This window comes from Paralichthys olivaceus, chromosome 18 (assembly GCF_024713975.1).
Source record: "Paralichthys olivaceus isolate ysfri-2021 chromosome 18, ASM2471397v2, whole genome shotgun sequence".
Classification (NCBI taxonomy): Eukaryota; Metazoa; Chordata; class Actinopteri; order Pleuronectiformes; family Paralichthyidae; genus Paralichthys; species Paralichthys olivaceus.
This window is the reverse complement of record NC_091110.1, coordinates 12,066,200-12,087,242: the sequence shown is the minus strand read 5'-3', so window position 1 is coordinate 12,087,242 and position 21,043 is coordinate 12,066,200. Positions and strand designations below refer to the sequence as shown.

The 21,043-nt window shown below is 42.7% G+C and overlaps 1 protein-coding gene across 3 annotated transcripts in view; it reads right to left on the bottom strand.

The window, feature by feature from the left end:
• unc5cb (unc-5 netrin receptor Cb) overlaps nucleotides 1–21,043 on the bottom strand; it is a 112,829-nt gene that overhangs the window by 41,323 nt on the left and 50,463 nt on the right. For all 3 annotated transcript variants that reach the window (XM_069513846.1, XM_069513847.1, XM_069513848.1), the window contains exons 2-3: nucleotides 9,617–9,847; nucleotides 321–464 (exon numbers count right to left, since the gene is read on the bottom strand). In XM_069513846.1, coding sequence (XP_069369947.1) covers nucleotides 321–464; nucleotides 9,617–9,847 — 375 coding nt within the window. The remainder of the gene's footprint in view (nucleotides 1–320; nucleotides 465–9,616; nucleotides 9,848–21,043) is intronic.

Sequence of the window (21,043 nt, the reverse complement as noted above, 5' to 3'; positions counted from 1 at the left end):
GTGTATACACTGCCACAGCTCTCCCCTGCCTCCACACTGCTTCTCAAGGTTTATACTGTACACAAGGAGACCGATTCAGGATTTTAGAGGTTTTTTCTCCAACTCAAGTTCAAAGGGACATTTGTGTCCCATGTGAGTTAAAAAAAAAAAAATACTTTTTTCACTGCTTCCATCTCCAGAATCTATAAATCTGTCATCATACACGAGTCACTCTTTGAGACACATTTTCTTGGCAGCCGAGAGATTTTGTTTGGGGGAACACAAAGATGAGAGAAGATAAAGGCTGAATAATGGGTTGAGGGGACGGGGAGAACACTCACAGGCGATGCGGACGTGGGCTTTGCGACTCTTGGTGGTCCCCGCGGAGCTCCAGGCCACACACTGACACCAGAAGTCCTCCGGTCCAAACAGCTCCTCCACCTGCTGTCGAGTGATCTCTATGCTGGCTTCCCTCACCACCAGGCCTGCGGTGAAACAGACAGAAAGGATGCAAGGAGAGAGAGGAGAAGGATGGCAATAAAATATGTATAGAAAAGATGATTAAAAAAGGAGGTTTAATGAGGAGAAATTAAGGGAGAAGAGGAGAAAGTGAAGGAGAATGACAAAAAATTCAGATTAGTACACATCGGCACATGAAACTAAAAGTAACTAGAACAGACAAAATACATTTAACGTTTATATCATATACATCTAAAATCTACAGATTAAAGTGTGATGCGAATCCAATCAAAAGTATAATTTACATCAATCACATGTTTTGACACTGTGTGAATTTCTGTGTCGGCCTGGCCCCGATTCTGCAGCCAGCGTTGAGCAGTTTGGGTCCGGCCCCTGTGGGGGAGGATTCTCTGCATTTCATGGCTAATACAATCCTGTTTGCTAACTCCTCTGATTACTGCTCATCTGGGTGCCAGGACTCAAACAAACAAATCATCCCCAAAACAAAAGCCTCTACCCACAGCTTCCCCTCTAGAGCAGATTATGAGGCTGCTACACTGTGTGCGTGTATGCCTCTACGTGTCCATATGTGTGCATGTGTGAGAGCGTATGAATTGAGCGAATGAATATGTATTATGCGGTGCGAGAGCATTCACTGAAGATATACTAATGCTTCCCATGCAGTATCGCGCCTTATTTCAGTTCTCAAATCCATCATCACATTTGAGTGGACGGGATATTTGCAAAAACAATGGTGGTATCATGAAGTCCTTAGTAAGACCTTATGAGACATAATGAGACATTATGTTTGAACCATCGACTGTATGTGAAGATGGAGAGCACGTCTCCACTTCTTCTCACTATCCAGAAATGATTCTAAAATATCCTGGATATGAACATTGATATCTTGCACATTTTGAAACAAGAGTCTGTGCAGTTTTGATCCAGGAACAGTAGCTTCAGGTTTCAGCTCTGACTAGTTGTTATGATGAAAACTATACGGGTGATAATTATGGAGGTAAAGATTAATGACAGCTGCAACACTTTATACAATACTAATAATAATACTAATCATATTAATAATTGTTATTGTCATCCATCTTTATATACGGTCGTGATTTTACCCAAAACGAGCTGGATGGATAACAGAAGTGAATTACTCCTCATGGGGTCCACAGTTCCAGGTGGACGCTGCTCGCCTCCAGAAGAACCTGAATTTCGGTACAAATTGATTCATAGTGGAAACATTTCACCGTTTTACAGATGGACTCAGTAGTGCTGCAACAGCTCGCCCGATTCTTCAGAAGAACATGCTGTGAATAGCGTCACCACCTCATTCCCAAAGTGCTGCTCTATTAGGCTCAGATATGGGACGAGTGCAGCACACTGGAAAAAAGCTGGAGTGATTTTTCTGGAACTGTCACGCTCATGTACGTGGTCAGCAACAGTGTGAAAGTGGACTATTCAAACGATGCCTATTTGCTGTTAAAGGAGCTTTTGTGTTGCCTGTGAAACATTCACCAGCCCATTACACCACCATCACCAGCCCAAACCATTAAAACCATGTTGTTTGTGTACCAAAGTCAGACCCTGTCATCAGCTTCCAAACCACTTATTCATCACACCTGACACTTTTTTTTGTTTTTCAACCGCTTATTATATTTGTTGGTTATTTTTGTTGGTAGCTGACAGCATGACAGAAACTGGGAGAGCGTTGTGGTTGTAACTCATGCAATTCAAAGTTTAATGTGTCATGCACACAGATCTTGCACTCAGTAGCTGATGTGGACAATTATTGGCTGCATTTAATTTTGACAAAATTTTGCCATTTATTTCTCATATGATGCTTCCGTCTGAATGTATCAACATGTTTTTGGCAAGATGACTCACTACAAGAAGCCAGAGTGTAATTTATAATCAAAACCAGCCTGAAGGAAACATATCATTGACTATTAAACATGATAAAGTTGTTGGTTTTCTTTACCAGAGTATTTAACCATAACCCTTTGACCTCGACCCCCTTCTAATGTCCAACCCAAAGATACTAAACTGATGAACAGGGATGTCAGTCAATCAATCAATCAATCAATCAATCAATCAATCAATCAAATTTGTAGAGCCAATATTCAAAATTTGTCTCAAGGGCATAACAAGGTGTGAAAAAAATCCATTAAAAAGTGGGGAAAAAACTCAGAGAGCCACATGTGAAGGATCCCTCTCCCAGGACGGACAGATGTGTACATCTTCTTATTGTTACACGTATATATTCTATGGGTTTTGCAGATTTTAATACCTGAAGATTTACAAAAATGTTTTATATACAGGATGAAGTTTCCAGCATCCGCATCCCCCTGTTAATTTAGAAATGATGGTGAGGCCGCTGTCTCTTGCTGAGACACAAATTAAAAATGCTGCACAGAGTGCATGCTAATTAAAACAGGGGACAGTGGTGGAATTAATGACGTGGCTGCACTGTTAAAAGGCCAAAACTGTAGGTTCCTAATAAAGCTTTTCCATAGGTACACACACATTTTACCTTTGTCGATAGTCGACCATGAAACGAACATTTATCTTGTCTTTTTTATACATCTCTCTTATTCCTGCAGTTCAAAGTATATAAATTATACAATAGAAGAAACAGGAAGCTTTTAACAACAAAGCCTCGAGTGTTTGGGCTGATCATTAGCTTGTGTCTTACATGGTGAAATACTTTGTTGATAACATTAAACACACCATCTAGTTTCAGTGTCCAATAATTCTCAGCATTTATAAATAGGATACTCTTATTTTACTCTGCCTTTAGAAACTGAGCTTACCTAAGAGATGCCATGTGTTGTTGATGTGATGTCATTATCTGCCCCACTGCCTAGAAATGGCATCACAGGTCATTGACTCACCCTCCTCCCTATACTCCCACACTCAGTCACCTTATCTTTGATACAAATCTAATTCATTACATAGTGATTCACCATCTACAACAAAACACACTGGGCTCAAACGGCGTAAGACTAACAAACAAGTGCTGCCGTCATGCTCCTTTGATTTATTAAAGATTCCATTTTCTATGCATGCAATATCATTTTTTCGTTTCTTCTCTGTCACAGAAATCAGACTAAATGAATCATGTAAAAATCAATAAAAACTATTTCTATCTGCGCAAGCATGAAAACATCTTAGTAATTAATATTTATATTTGTCTCATCCTTCCTATGTTGATAATCATCTACTATCTATCTCAATAACCATAATGTTCATAATGTTTTACGACCTAAGGTGCAGTCTGAGAATTACACTGTGCGTCTGAATAAAAAATGCAAAGAGAGCGGATGGTTAGAAAAATCAACATGCCCATTTTACTGCAGGTTCAGTGCATTCACACAGCCTCCGTGTTCTGGTGAACACAGCAGGCACAGTGACATCCCACATACCAGCTTAGCTCTCATGTAAAATTTACACCGTGTGCCGACAGGCAGCCACGTCTGTGGCGTGAGCATTTGTCTATGCAAGCGTGTGTGTGTGTGTGTGTGTGTGTGTGTGTGTCTGCTGCATGTGCCAGTCGGACGGTGTGTGTGACCGTGGCTGTCTGTCCTCTACGTGTCTATCCGTCTGACTGTTTGTCTGAGAGGCTGTGTTTTGTTAGTTTGAAAATGTGAGGGTTGGATGTGATACTGGGAGAACATCTAACAAAAAAGAAGTGGAGAGAAAATCAATAGTGGAAACAATAAGTAGATATGAATCCTCTGAGGGTGTAAAACACACGCCAGAATCAGGGGGTTTTTCTCGATCGTTTCTGAATAACTGTACAGTGGTGAATTATCCGTCTGATGTTGTTACAATGGGTCGTCTGTAATGTCAGATGACGCCTGGGTGTGCGTCTGCTTTAAGAGTCATTCGTGATTTCATAGACATTACTAAAGCTGGATTAAACTCTTTCTGACGTGTTGCACTTCAAACACTTCCCACTACTCTCTCTGGTGGAAGTGAACCGAGCCGGCTGATCTCATCCTGTGACTTCATATGTTTACTCAGCCAGCAGCTCTTCATGCACTCTATGTAGCTTAACAATGATAACAACACAACCCAACACCAATCCACTCAATTTGTAATCGAGAGGAGCAAAGCGAGCGACGGCCGCGTCAGGGCCGGGCGATGAGGGGCTACTTCACACCCGCCGATGTGGCCATTAGCCGCAGGAATGATTCTACAATATGTCCCCATTAATAGGCGGCTGAAGTAGGGCGCCTTGTTGGAGATGATTCATTATTCATGTGGTCATTAAAGGGAGCTATGCTTGCTCCTTAGTGTTTGCACTGGCTAACGTTATTGATCAGACGGGTCAGGCGGTGGAGGAAGGCATTGGTCATCGAAGGAGAGCCGGAGGAGGAAGAGGAGGGAGTAAGTGCTGTGATTATCAGCCCAGATGGAGAGCACTCCTGCTTGATCTCCTCACTCGTTTCTCCAAGAGAGTGACAAGCTGTCTCCAGTGTATATAACACTAGCTGTGCCTACTCATAATTAATTTGCTGCTCATTTGCTCAGATCAATGCTCCCGGTCGCTCACAGGAGACTTTAACCTGCCCTCTGCGCTGAGAAGTAAACGTCAGGTGACAGTAGGATGAGGAAACACTGCCATCGCATTTTGTTCCCTCCTTCTTTTTCATTCTTGCTAAGTCACATTTGCTGCACATGATGTGAATGTACGGCTTCTTTTCATGTGCGTCCCCATTATTTCATGCAAAACAGTTTACAGTTTGCATCAGAGAATCATCAGTGGTAAAATCCATGTCTCCCCTACCGCTGCTCGGCTGCACTTTAACAACACAACAACCTAAACACAGCGACAATCCAACTGTCACCTGTGGAAATAGAGCCATTTTCCCCTTTTCAGTTCGTGTCTCTTTTGGTCATGTGAAATGTTTTTTCTGTTTCATCATCAGAATGAAAATTGAATAAAAAGAGGCTTGATTTTCTGTTTCGTATAATAAAGAATGTATAAAAACAAACTGGACACAAATAAAGGCCCATTCTTTATAGTTCACTGCTGAAGCAAAAACTACCAGAGACTGCAGTTATTCCTACGGTTTGAAAACGTATCAACGATGATGAGTAATCCAAGGCCTAATGTTGAACGACTGGAGCTATTAGACTGGATTTGCTTTTTACGAAAAGTTTCTAAAAAGGAAAATCAAATAGCCAAAAGACACACAGAGCAGTTTCCTTTCATTTGATGTTTCATTAATGTTTTGGGGAAAAGCACATATTTCTCTGATGTTAATTGTGTTAACTGGCTGCGTCTCAAAGAATAATCACATGCAAGCAAATGGTATATTATTGTTTTAATGTAATTACCTGCTCCTTAGAAAATGATGCTGCTCAATTACACCACTTGAGATGGTAATCACGTCACAATATTTTCTTTTGTGTCAAGTGCTTGTGCGTCAGACATGCACCACGCGGCCCACCGTGTGTCGCATCCTACATGTGGTCTGGTGTGTGAAAAGCGAGGGCCAGTGAGTTGTTTCACACTGCACGGAAAAATTGTCAGGGGAAAGTCCATCAGTGAATCAAGTCCAATCTTGCTGGTTACATTGCAACCTTTTGATGGTGCACACATTTTGCTTTTAGCAGGTGACATACAAGCTTCTTGAAGCGGACTTGAATCTCCTGTGTGCCTCCTGGCGAACTGTAGACAAGATGTCATGTGAGTGTTATTGTCAGAGCAATAAAACCACCACTTGGGCGTCTGTGGTTGTACAGTATACACAGTCTGTCCAGTAAGAGCGTTGTAACGCCCTCAGAACTGTAAAAGCTCTATTGGTGGCTTTGTTTGCTTGTTATTTTCTTTTTTTTTTCTTAGATGTTATCTCAGGGCATCATGTGAGGGCATGTTGCTATGGGCAACTGTGCTGTCTTATCCACTGATTTAACCGTACGATTTTATTGTATCCATCCCCCAACTTGTTCTTTTATTCACCTTTGTGTAGTGTTGCTTGAGTTGTTGCTTTTTCATAATTGTAACTGTACAGAAAAAAACATTACCCCAACCCTTTGAGCTGTTAAGGACTACTAGTCCATTTCAAATTTCAAATACCCACATTATATTGTCATGTTGTGAATGTAAAGTTAAAGGCACCTTACTCGTCATATAAGTGAAACATCTGGATTGGGATGGAATAGACGCAGTCTAAAAGAACATCTGCAGTTTCTATCCTCAATCTCTCTCTGTCTATTTTGCTCCCTTAATATAATTTTATCTCATTTTCGTCTTAGTTTCTCAGTGATCAGTGCCAACATGGAAGTGAGACAGAGAGAGGAGAGAAAAGGGAGAAACAAAGGATAAAGGGCAGAGAGGGAGAGATCCAATTTCTTTGGGCTACACTATCAGTGGTATTGACCAGGCTGGCCGGTTTCTGTCGGTGTTCCTTTTCCGTCAATCTGGGGAAATCAGAGAGCAATGGAGTGGGCCGAGAGAGGCTGCACACATCCACATGAGCTCTAGTTGTGTAGTGCATGTGCGTGTGCATGAGGGGTGCAAGAGCATAAATGAAGGAATATGTGTTGGGTAAATAGCCTGTGGATCTGGCTGTGTGGAGTGGGTTTGTGTATGATGTGTGGGCTGTTTTCCATGTTGATGCTTTTTGAACGAAACCTTTTCACACAAAGGCAAAGAGCCAGTGCTACTTTAATCGATTTGTCAAAATGAGAGGATTTCAGGATTTCAGGTTGAGATTCAGGTTGATTTTTAAATACTACATTTAGATTTGTTCTGGCTGCAACTCCCCTCTTGCATAGTGCATTCAGAAAGGCTTTCAGACCTCTCTTGACATTTTATGATGCAGACTTGTGCTAAAATAATTGCAATTCTATTTTTTTCAATATAAACCAAGGGCGATACTGTGTGTTGAAAAGCAGAGGTGGGCAGTAGGGCTCAGATGGAAAAACTTGTTTCAAACAGTCTTTAACATATAGGATTTTAAGCAATGCAGTGGGGGATAGGTATGTGAGCAGAGCAGATAATTACAGGGAAAACGCTACATAATTGGGAAAACAGCGTAGCCTAGACAACTGACATCGGAAAATAATATGCAAGAAACGCAAAACAACATCGACTGCATGAGTAGCACTCATCCATATGCATCACATCCAGACTGCAACACCATGTCAGTGGAAGAATGCCAATATCAAATCTATGGTAGAAAGCACAAATGATCAATATCAATATCTGCCCTAACATGTGACAAAATCATCATAGCTGAAGGAATAAGTTTGTTATATATTTATTTGAGCTAATGTTTAATTTATTCCCTCAGTGCCATGTTGTTTCAATGTGGAATTTCTTGTGCTAAAGAAACAGAGAAGAATTCATGAGTCATGTTTAACAAATTCTGAATCCAAGCAAAAGATATAAATATTGATAGGTGGGGACACTGTTGTGACTGGTTTAAATAAATTGAGCCCAGCTTGTTACTGGTGATTCTGCTGATTAAGGTTGATGTAGTGAGATGTAGTGGTGGCGTTCATGAATTTCTCCTCTACAGCAGTGACATGACCTTCAAACGCTGTTCTGATGCAACCTGAGCTTATTCATTCACTGAAAATCGTGACTCACTATAAGTAGCATGGACATTACTGTGCTGGCTGACATGCAAAGTGTTCTCATGTGTTACTGAACAACCCTGCTGCCGAAAGATTATTAATGAAAACCTGTTCCAGAGAGCTCAGGACCTCACATTGAACAGTAGGTTCACCATCCAACAGGACAATGACCCTCAAGACACAGCCAAGACAACACAGGAGCGGTTTAAGACAAATCTGTGATGTCCTTGAGTGGCCCGTCTCAAACCTAATGAAACATCTCTGGAGACACGTGAAGATGGCCATCCAAACTGACAGAGAAGATCTGCAGTGAAGAATGGTGGAAAATCCTGGTTGTGTCACACCTAAGAAGGCTTGAGGCTGTAATCACCACCAAGATGCTCTATCTACCAAGTTAAGGGTGTGAATGTTTAAGTCAATGTGATATTTCACTTTTTCCTTCTGGAACAATGTTTTCCTTGTTTCTTTGTATGATAATGAGTATACATCTTTTTTTATTTTAACACTAAAGAGGTATTTTTACTGAATACCTCAGCTTCAGCTTGGAAAAATGCTCCCTGTTCATTCTAGTACATTGGTGTGTGTTTACGTGCAGAAGCATCCACATTTTATTGAAGGAACAGCTGTCAGTGCGTCTGTGTGTGACCATGCAGACCTGTGTAGCAAAACAGTGGGATGAAAAGGGTAAATGTGATGTGATTGGTACCTGTGGGCGACAGAAGGAACTCAATTTCCAATACAGCCGCTGAATGCAGCCAATCAGTGCTGGGCTGTTGTGTGTAATGGCTCTGGTGCCTTCAGGGGCTGAATTCTGTCGAAAACAACCCTGCTGGAGCTTCACTGCCTGCACTTCCTCTAGATGCTCGCAAACATGTACATTAACACATACCAGGACACTCCGAGGCACACATAACTGCAGAGGTGGGGTCGCTATGCTGAAATAAAGGTGAGGCTCTCCTCGTCAAAGTCAATTCTCCAAACACGGTGATGCCAGAAGATGATTAAAGACACTGACCTCTAAAACTGATAAGCAGACACAGTTAAGTGAGCACAAACTGTGAGTATATAGTCTTTTATGAATCTTACCTCCTAAAAAAATATGATTATAAGCAACTCATTTGCTGTGTGAATCATGAAGACTGACGAATGCCGTGATGTTTGCAACTTGATCAAGATTTGCATGACGCTTCTCATGTGTTGTAGATCTATACTGATGCTTACACATGTAAAGTTTGGACCATGGCTCCAAACCAAGTTTATGTCTTTCCTAAACCAAAACTAAATCTGGTTCATATATATAGTATTTACAATATATGTTTCTGTAAATTTTTCAAAGCCAGGATGTTTCACTATCCAACTGCTTTCATAATCACACAATAGGAGTGATTGTGGGGGAAACAATATAAATCCTATAAAAAACATTTGGGGCTCGATAAACATCTCCTTGTTATATTGTTAAAAACACAATCTGGTCAGAATACACAATATATTTGCAAATGCAAAGTGGTTGTATACATGAATAATTTTCTATGACACAGGGCTTGTTTACTTGAATATGCATTCGGCTGACGTGTTTACTGACCGGAGTTCTCGTCAACCCGCTCCTCCACAGTGTGCTCCTTCTGGTGAACCCACTCACTGTTGCACTTGAAGTAGATCTGGGTGGCGGGTGTGGCCTTGCAGTATAGGTTGACCGGCTTGTTCTTGACAATGTAGGCCTCCTCCGGCTCCATCAAAAACACGGGCAGGGGCTCCGGGGGGTCTGACGGGAAGGTTTCCGGCAGATCACCAAGACCGATGAAGTCATCCTCATCTGTGAAAAGGGAGAGATGACGAAAAGATTGAGGGCAGGAGGGATAAAGAGATGAAAGGGAAGAGGAAGGGAGAGAGAGGGGGCAGAAAGAAAGAGAAAGAAGGAAAAGATGGCGTAGGGGGGGAAAGGAGAGCAGACAAGAGACAGTGGGACAGTGAATTAGAACCACAGTCTTTGCATGGGATTATCCATCCACACAGTACACAGTGAAATCCCTATCATTTGATATTGTGGAATGTTTACACAAGTGTATTTTGGAGAGCAGGAAATTCTGGATTCCTCTCAGGCAATAAGGCTGCATGGATTTAGAGGAACCGGGCCTTTGCTCGGTCTAACCACAACCAGCTACTGCTGAGAAACGAGAGAGAGGCAGAGCCAATAATGAGAAGCAGAGTTCAGAGGTTGACTCTGAGGAACTGAAGTTATAAGCTGATCTCTCTCTGTCTTCCATTTTCTCTCTTTACATTTGTCTCACTCACTCACTCACTCACACACACGCTCTCACCAGCTTACAGACACATGCACGCATGCACACACACACACATCCAGCACATCTAATGACCTCAGGCTTTTGGCCCACTTTGTGCCATTCCTCGGATACTTCTGCAGTAGACAGATACGCTTCCCTGTAATTACAGCTCCCTTTCATCTCCCTGTCTTAAATCACACACACAAAAAACTGCATGCGTACGCGCGCACACATTCACACACACAAACATGAACAAATGCTCACAGTGGCACAAAACATCACAAGCACACAAATACATGGGCATACACGCCCACGAGCAAGCACGGCTAACTTTCCAACTCTTTGAAGAGAGGAGGATGAGGCCTATTCGCCACCCCATTTGTCACCTCCAGAACTGTTCTATTCTTACCATCGAACCGGTAGACATCAATTATTTACAAGTGTGAAAGAAAGAAGGCAGAGTAATAGAGACAGAGATACGGCGGGAAACAGAAGGTGAGAGAGAGAAGAGAGACGGAGGGAGAACAGGTAGAGAGAGAGGCGGCAAAAGTAACTCAGGTCGGCAGACGGAGATTGAGACATCGGAATAGAGTTGGGGCAGAAACACAGCACAGGAGAAGACACGCGGGAAGGTAGGCTGTTCAGATAACGAAAGGGTTTATCAGCCCATCAGTAATTCGTCCATGTCCTTCCATCTACCCGCCTCCCTGTCCTGTGTGGACACGCCGGAGCCTCGTTGTCTGACAGAGGTTGCCTGCTGGATGCTTCGGGAGCACTAAATAACGTCCCGGCTGTGCAGATATCTCCCTCTGATGTCTCTCTAATGTTATCGCTCCCTCCATACCTGCCGCAGATTGGAGCTGATTGCTCGGAAATGAAAGGGCAGCGGGAGCCAATCAGAGAGTGACCAAAGCCACCCTCCCCAGGAGGGGTTTGTCTGTGTTGCGTTATGAAAGTGTTATGTCGTGTGTGTGTGTGTAAAAAAGTTTTGCTCATCTCTTTCCTTGGCTCCTAATCTGCCGCTAATTGAGGAGACGCATTTAAGCCTCAAGTGACCTCTGACTTTAAGAGAAAGCGCCTCTACACAGTTTGTGTGATGAAGAGCTGGAACATCATTAGCTGATCAACTTTCATCCCCTGCTGTCTAAACAAGAAAGAAAAACAACTTTGAAACAGAGTCAAGCTTTTCATCCTTTATGTCTTTATGTAGGTGATGACTCTTTAATGTAGAAGTCTATTTCAGCAGACCTTGGCTAACTCTCGTCTTCTCTGCTCCACAGTCCTCCACCCACATCCTCAGCCAGGGGACCCTGACCCAGAAACAGGCAAAGAGAGCCAAGGAAACTCATTAAAGATTGTGTTAGCCTTCTTTCACCCTCCATTCCCATTATCTCTCCATCTCTCTCTCCCTCTCTCCCTCCTGGCTCCCTCGCTCTGTCGAACTGTGAGGCGGAGAGATCTGAAACAGCCATGAAAGCGTGGCTTGCTCTCTCTCACACACACACACACACACACACACACTCGCGGAGGCAGCATTAATGCACGCAGGGGGGCGCACACAGACTCACTCACAGATATTCGAATTCATCAACTTCCTCGTCGCGAGGAAATAATACATTCAAGTGAATGGAAGTAGCCCTCCAGTGGAAGAGAAAAAAAATCAGCTCCGATATGAAAAAAACAACCCACATGACAAAATGAAAGACCCTGACTCTTACCAATCACGCTGCCACCCTCCCACCACCCCGACTCCTCAGCACCTCCCTCCCTGGTGAACAGAATACCAAGAGCAACGCAAAGCTCAAAGAGAAACATTACTTTTCTCCTGGCTCCCCCCTCTCACCGTCTCCCCCAACACGCCATGAGAGAAAGATAAAAAACAGTTTAGGGATGGCCGTGTTTAACATGATGCGTTCATGCAGATACACAAGGATACGATGTCGCAAAGACCTAATACTCAACAAGTGCAGGAACGTGTAGAGTTCATGCATATGAAACACTTTCCCGCCTCCACTGTTTGATGAGCAATATGGATTTTTATGAGCATTTGCAATTCTGCGGCTCGATTTTAATCAGAAACATTTCTCAGCTGCCTCCATGTTAAGTGTTTAAACTTTAATGAAATATGTCCTTGCAGCACTTTTATTCAAATGGTATTTTGCTCTGTAATTGGGGTGAGTTTTCCTAATTCATATTGTAGCTCTTATTAGTGAATATTTTAAGACTCAAATTGAATATTAGTTGAATTTTATAGCAGTTCCACATCCCGACGACAAAAGAAGTTTTGCAGATAAATGAGCTGCATATTGCTCTCATAATAACAGCAATGAATGAAATTTGCCATCATCAGGTATGGAACAAAAAAAGGGATTTAAAGAAGGGATCAGAAATAATGGACTTAATCCAAGCATGGCAGGTGGGAGTGAAGAGAGGTATGAGAAGGTCTTGGAAATCAGCCCCTCTTTGGCCCGAGTCAACCCCCACAGCAGTGGGAGTAAAAAAATATTAAGGAATGATTATGTTTTGATGCAAGCAAATCAAAGACAAACCAAGCTAATGAAACTGGCACAGCTAGATATTAAAGCACAGAGTGAGAGATAAGACGTGCAGAACACCTAAAAGACATGAAGAGGAACATCAGCTAAAAACAGGTTGGTGTTACATAAATACATGCAACCCCCACATCAGACGTGCAACACACACACATTAACTATTCAGTACGGGGTAACGCTCCAAATGATCAAAACGAACTTGTATTGACACTATTTACCTATAATGTCGTCACCTCACTGATTCTTGTGCACAACGAGGGCATAATGATGAGCTTGCATCAACAGTTTCCATTGGTAATAAGCACTGTGGCCGGCTGCACACGGAATCATCCGGCAAATGCAGTTCAAGCACCTTGAAGGGAGCTACAGTAAAACCTCCTAAATCACTCCTCAACTCTGCAATCACCACCATTACTGAGCTGTCATTTCATTAGTCACATTAATGAGGTCTGTTGTGCTGACATCCACAGTACATTAAACATCGAGTCGTTGTCCAGGCCGGGCTGTGATGTGTCCTGGGCCACTGCAGCTCCTCCATCACACCTTTTCACAAATCCCCCCCCCCCCCCGTCTGGAAACATGCGCACGAGTGAAGATTACACACTTAGCCGATAACAACGTGATTCCAGTTCAAGTGTTTCGATGATCACAGAGGAAAATTAATTCAAATCCATCCAATCTATCAGAACCATCCAGATATGAAGCATTCCGTGTTGCTTACGAAGCTGTTTCTGTAATGTTGGATATGTCAACACTATTAAAGACGTGTTGTACTTATATTTGTGTTGGAGTCAGACAAAAAGGTGCAGTACAGGACTTCAGAGAGCCTATATGTGAATGTAGAAAGATATAGATTTTATATACCTTCCTTGGAAACCTTTCAGAACAGCACAATTAACCTGTCAACACTGTCAAAACAAGAGTGACATAACACAATCAGAGAAAGGAAACCACGTTCACACAGAAATTAGTCTTCAACGTTGTTACACAGTTCAGAAACCTGTCTGACTCTCCTCAATACAAAACCATTGTACAATTTCATCTGAACTTTAAAGATTCCAAATACTTGCAGTGCATTGTATAACAGCTCAAACTAAGAATCAGAGACACAATTATAATTTATAAATCCTTTTTTTATTTCTAAACTGTATATAAAGATGGACAACATGACAGCTCCTGGCATCTGGCTAGGTTTATCCCCTGCCTACTCCATGTTAGTGGATGGAACATTGACCAAACTAGAAAGTAGAAGCTTCAATTAGTTATTTGATTCTATAGAAACAGTGTGAGACGTCATAATTGACATCCGAGACTGGCTCACGATTGGTTGAGCCAGAGTCGCCACTGCACAGACAAGATGGCAGCGTTCTTATCCAGGATATCTACCTTCATTTCTGGATAGCGGGAGAAGGTGGCAACGCCGTAGACTGAAAAATAAATCTTAAGAACGCACATTGCTATTCTAAAGCAAGAAGAAGATTAACACTTTCACAAGTTAATAGAAAACCAAACAGATACAGAGGGATACATGTGATATTGAAATGCATTCTCACAGTATATACAGATGATACACCATACGTACTATGTAACCTACATATATATGTGATGCTATAGTGGATCCGTCACCTGTCTGCCTATGTTATACTCCTCTGCTGGATACTTGTCTGACTGTATTTCTCATATCGTATATATTGAGTGTCGACGATAACAGCTTTTGAATGCTAGCCACTGACACTACTGTGCAAGATAAGCTCTCTCTATTCTATCTGTACTAAAGCATATTTATTGTCCCGGTGAAAGCACTGTATCACCAGGGCCAATGTTTCCCTTCCATCAGGGGAGAGTCAAGCATGAATAACGACGAGCGCCGGCATAAATCTCCTCCCTCTCCACTCCTGTTTTATTCTTTTATTTGTCCTCTTCACCTTCCTCTCTTTCATGTTTCTCTCAGCTCATACTTCTTGCACATACACTCCTGCTCCAGTATGGAGAGGAAAACTGGTAAGTGGTCGGTTAAATAGCTAAGACGACAGGGAGTTTTACTGGGGGAATGTTTTTGCTGTGCCGCTCTGGGGAAGGACAAGAGGTGGTTTGCAGCTGAGTGGTCAAGCAGAAAAAAAAAAACCACTCAGCTGTCATGTCAATTGAAGCAGGATAAATAGACTGTCAATCAGACCTACCTATAAATGAGCTTTGAGCACACCTACCCATTATATTGAGTGAACATAAATCAATGGTAATGACTTTCACCAGTCAATACTTGTTAGTATTGGATTAAGTAAAGACCCATACATCCCAGTGGCTTAAATCAATGCATGGCTGTTGTTTTAAAAGCAAACTCCCTTAGAAGCTTCACGAAAAACAGAAAAAATGAGCACAAGCTTTCTTCCAATCTAATGTTTCTTTCCAGCAGAGTGCTTTATACGCACTAATGCGTCTGCACACGTTGTCTGCAGGGTCCTATCTAACACTTGGCTGCAGCAGGTATTTATTGATTACGGTTAGGGGCCAGTGACCCCTCCTTTGCCCAGTTCTATCTGAGCATCGCTGCTGGGGTGTGCGAAAGCAAACTCATATTTCATCTCTAGGGAATCCTGCACATCACACATCACATCACCTTAGCGGGGGTGGGGAGGAGAAATCAAGAAAAACAAGCTGACACTCCCTCAAGTTACAAGTCAACAGCTCATGGTCATTCCATCGCAGGCCAGACTCCCTAAGACCAGGAGAGACCTCAAGCCATCAAATAAACTTAATTAATAATTAAATCAGGCCATTATAGAACGGCCCAATTCACTGGTTTTATCTTTACCAGAGAATGTGATGTAATTGGAAAAAAATTATCTGCACAAATTGATTTAGCCCCGCGCAGTAAAGTGCAAACAGGCAGTTGCAGAACTGAGGAGTTAGTCTATAGATAAGCATTTCAACTCCCTCTACTGAGAAATGGACTCTGCACGTGATACAAAGTGCCCTGTGTTTCCCTGTCACCTGCGCTATCTCCCTCTTAGTTTATTAAGCGGATGGAAAAGAGGAGAATCCAATACAACCCCAACAACATACTTAGTAAAAGCAGTCATTAAGTTGTGTAATCAATTCCAGTGCAGAGACGTGTTTCTGTCTCTCCCTGTCATTGCACGTACAGCCATGTCTTTCTCACTGGGGGTGTTTACATGTTCCTTATGCCTGACCTTCACTCAGCCCTCTCTGGCTGCACTCTGGCAGGAGGCAGCTGGTGGTCATGCTAGGCCTTGGCCACTGTCCGTCCCGCCACATCACAGTGCCAGGAAAGACAAGGTCGAAGCACCAGGAATGTTAAGGCTCATCATTTTAATTTCATACCTATTTTTACCCCCGAAATACCCAATGTTATAGAGTTTAAATTGGTTGAAAAAGTAACATAAAGAAGTAACTGGTAGAGAAAGGTCAATATAAACTATAAGACAAATGCAAAACTTTCATATTAGAGATAAGGTCACATTGCATTGATGCACGAAATATTCATCATCTGCATGTGTGTATTATACATTCTTCTACTTCCGTCCCTTTACACTTTCTTTGTGTGTGTGTGTATGTGTGTGTGCTGTTAAATTGGCCATTAATCGAAAGCTTTTTAATCCAAATCCAAATATATCCACATATTTGATAAATCTTTCCCACTTTTCTCTCAAATGTCACATTCTCTTTGTCTCTTTTTTCCTTCTCACTCTCCAGCTGTTATGGTTTTCCAACATTCCCTCTATACTGTATATTTCCATCATCCTTTCCCCTCCCGTCACCTCCCAATACACCCCCATTTGCTCCCTCCTGGATGAAAAGCCATTTTGGTGGTTGATTGGAGAATGATGCTGCTACTTAGAGAGTCACTCCATCAGCACCCAGAGAGGAGAGAGGAGCGCAAGGAGAGAGAGAGAGAAAAGCTCAGGAGGAGTAGTGGCTCCCTGGAGTGCTGTAGCTGTGATGGGTGAGCTGTCAAACGCCCCATTGTCCAAATTACCCAGCAAGCACCGTGTCACCACCCGGGACTAATTTACGGTGCGGGGCGGCGCAGACATCGCTCTCGGAGTAGAGTCTGAGGAAGAGACAATGGTGTAAAGACAGACGGGGGGGGGGGGGGGGGGGAGCAACACCTTCCAAAGACAAACAACACGGCTTTAAACACACACAGTGCAAACCCTGATTAACTTCATGCAGGTTTAACGTTTGCAGTGTTTATGCTTCACAGCCTCAATGACAGGTGTCAATATGAATATGTGTCACGCTCCGGTGACTCCCCGCCCACCCACCGCCGGCCGGACATACACATTCATTGATGCACAAATACTTAAATACAGTTTTTAAGGCTGCCATTGCACACATGAAGCCCCGTGCTTGACTTCACTTGCTTTCATAACGACTGGTGCTTTTAGCACAAACCGTCGTGCCCGCTCACTTGTCACATGTCACACCCCTGGGTGCCCAGAGCCAGACGGGGCCATCACCCTACGCCACACCGCCCGTTGGGCCATGGAGTGGAGTGGTCCTTGTCAACTGAGACGTGACTAGCGCTCTGACCCCTCACTGTGCCCACTAGGTTGATGCAATGCCTCCACTTTGGCTAATTGGCTCAGATCAGCGGGCAGCCCCATCCTGCCATCAGCGAAAGGCCAAAGGACAACAGTGCAAAACATACAGTGCAAAACCTACAATCACACAGAGCTACATCACAATTACACCAACACAAAAACCCTCTAAAAAACAAATTATAAATGATTAACAAACAATTGAATAGAGCTGTATTGAAAAACCTTATTACATTACAACGTCTGCATTGAAAGAGACAAAGGAATAGATTGAAAGAGACAGTGGGATCAGTCTCTCACAAGTTCTTATGCCATTCACCACCACTGCAAGCACTTTGAAAGCTGGAGGAGGGCTAAATATCAAAGAAAGTGAATGGTAACTAATTCATTTTCGGTGCCAAACTACAGCTCTCGAAAGAAGCGTGTGGCCAAGGCTGCCGATCTGATCAGCCTTTCTTACACAAGCCTGCCTGGGTGTTAGGTACAGTACAACATATGTATGATTCCTTATATATTACGCAAAACATACCGAAAGCTCAAGAACCTGCTGTGCAAAATTAAGATTCATATCAAAAGTAATGTGGAAGGAGTTGCGGATGAACCAGTCAGTCTGCAGCTTCACATAACTTTATAGCCAGTTGTATCTCATTGTTATAGCTCTACAACCCATAACTTAAATATTTTGGTTCACTCATACTCGCACAGTGACATGTTCCTCCACAGCAGGAAGCTACTACAAGCGAAAAAAGCAGTTTGAGAGATTTTGTCCTGATGAACCTAGCAGCGAGACAGAAACATGGTTAATTTACACAGTTTTTTTAACCAAATTCAATGATAGAGAATGTATTATGTGAATATATATGGATAATGATGATGATGATTCCCAAGCAAGAAAAAGCTGTCATGCAATCATCTGCAGTGACTTCTCGAAACGAGAATGACATTATGCAGGAGGGGATGTACCACCACCCACTCGTGTGCACACACTTCACACATGCACACCTCGCACATATATCCTGAAGCACTCAGATGTCCAAGTCTGCTCGCACAAAAATCCCTGGCAGCACTTTATCTGAAGGACACTGCAAACTGGGAGTGTGTCAGAATGTGTGAGACATAGTCCCTAGAGCACAGTCTATTCTCCATGTCTGTCACTGAATCTGGCCGCCTGTGTATTCCCCTGACACACACACACACACACACACACACACACACACACACACACACACACACACAACACACACACACACACACACACAGAGAGACAGACACACACAGACAGACACACACAGAAAGACACACACACACACAAATCTACCCTCCATTCCACCATGTATCGTTTTCTAAATCTCTTAAATCTCATTCTTGTCATCTCATCAATCAAATTGCAAGGTGAGAAACCAGGAGAAGCCTCACAGTGATTTAGAAAGTTCTCCTTCCTCTTCAAATGTTCACTCCAGTGGCATTAGTGTGCACCATAATACACCAAATACGGCTTTATGTCCTAATGCCGGCTATAATGGCGTAACCCTGTGTGTGTGTGTGTGTGTGTGTGTGTGTGTGTTGGGGGTGAGGTACGTGTTTGCGTGTGTGTACATGTGTCCGTGTGTGATGGCTGAATTAATGTGACAAGGCAGATGTAATGCAGAATCATAAATCTTAGCCCCAGGATCAGTAGAGGGAGAGCAGGAGGTGATATTATAAAGGGCACACACACACACACACACACAGAACCGTTATGATGCTGATAATAAAAACAAGACCACGGCCGCAATAGCCAGCTAATAGACATGGTTCTATATGTGGCCCTCAGGGTTATGACACACATACACACACACATACACACACTCTCACACACACATCCCCATGCACACACATGGCAATGCCAACATACAAATCCACACAAAACACAAACTCTATCCACTTTTCCAGCAATTTATTATGCTGCTTTGAGCCCAGCAGCTCGAGTGTTAGATATGGCTGTAATGCCGTTAAAATCTTAATACTGTTACACAAGCTCTCTGTTGTACAACATGCTAATTCTTTACTCACTGTAGAGAGCGTTGGATGGGGTTCTGGAGAAAAAAAAAAACATGATGGGGATGATTTCTGTTGAGGAGGCTGCAGTGTAAACACAGATGAAGCTCGCTGGTGTTAATGTAAAAAGACTCGCTGTCAAAACCACCCTGACCGGCTGATCAGTGACCGTCTCTCCGGCAGACTGCTCAGCACACACTGACAGCTGTCACCATACTATCAGATGGTCTTTTACTGTTAATTTACTAATACTGCATTTTTTATTGTCCTCCCACAAACCTGATTGTTGGTTTCTTAATGTTGCTGCTGTCATTGTATTACTACGGTGACCCAGAAGTGCAAAACACAATTTTATTTCCCTTTGTGATTTCTTATTTGCTTTTTAGTTTTTATTTGTTGTGTTTTCTTATGTGCCGTTGTGATTTGGTCTCTGTATATTACTACGCAAGCTGATCTCAACAGGTACCTTCATTTTCCTATAAACTCAATTCTATGAGTTTCTGTGCATTTTGGCATGCACGTTATTACGCATTCATGCTGCTGGCCTTCATCTCAGCAGAGAGTTATCACACTCGCACACATGCGTCAGGCTGAGCTGGTTTAGCAGCAGCCATAATTTCCTGTGAATTAAAACAATAATTAATGCTGCCTCACACCGAATCTGCATTTCTGAGAACATTAATAAATCATAAACATTCCTCTTGCTAGGCCGTCATTCTGTGAAATACTTACAATATGTCATGGCTGCCACACAGTAGTTTTGTGGAGTAGAAATGTCTCGATACCACTGAATTTCACTGCTGTTTTCTTCCTGCATGTTTATTCAGAGATGGTCAGGATGTTTGCTGGGCTCATGCATGAAATGAAAAGTTTTTTTTTTTTAGCATTCAAGGGGAGTAGCAGTAGTTGGATGCCAAACATATGCTGCAGTAGGTGCATGTACAATCGCAGTAAGGTCTTGGCTTTGTTGTTTTGAGGTGCATCAAATCTTGGCCTGCTAACTTTGGATGAAAGGACGCAAGTTTGCATGCACTTGGTTCAATCTCTTTTTATCTATCTAATAATACCGGACATCCGTCAATCTGTCTGTCTGTCTGGAAGAAGCATATCTCCAGAACAGTTCATCACATGACCACTCGTGTACACTAGGCATGCGCGTACCGTTGTAAAGAGGAATGCATGCATGTCCCACTGGACACAGGATTTACAGATTGCTCAAACAACGTTCAGACTGAAATGCAGAGCTGGAATTTTCAAACTATAACGGCACAATCTGCAACCAGCATCACTGCAAGCTAAGCAAATAGCCCATTCCAAACAGGCAGGTTAAGAGTGAGAACTGCACTTGTTTCATAAAATAGATAGCTGTCAAAATAATTACAAGTCCAGCACCTCACACTGTGTCATTGAAGCAAATCAAAGAATCACTCCTCTTATACTTGTACCTCAACAGGAATAACAAGAAAGCTGCCTATTTCACACCTCTCCGTTGTAATGTCAGGAATAACATGGCTGCTATTACGCATTGAATTGGGCACATTGGCTCTTACACAGAAGGTCAACATATCATAACCAG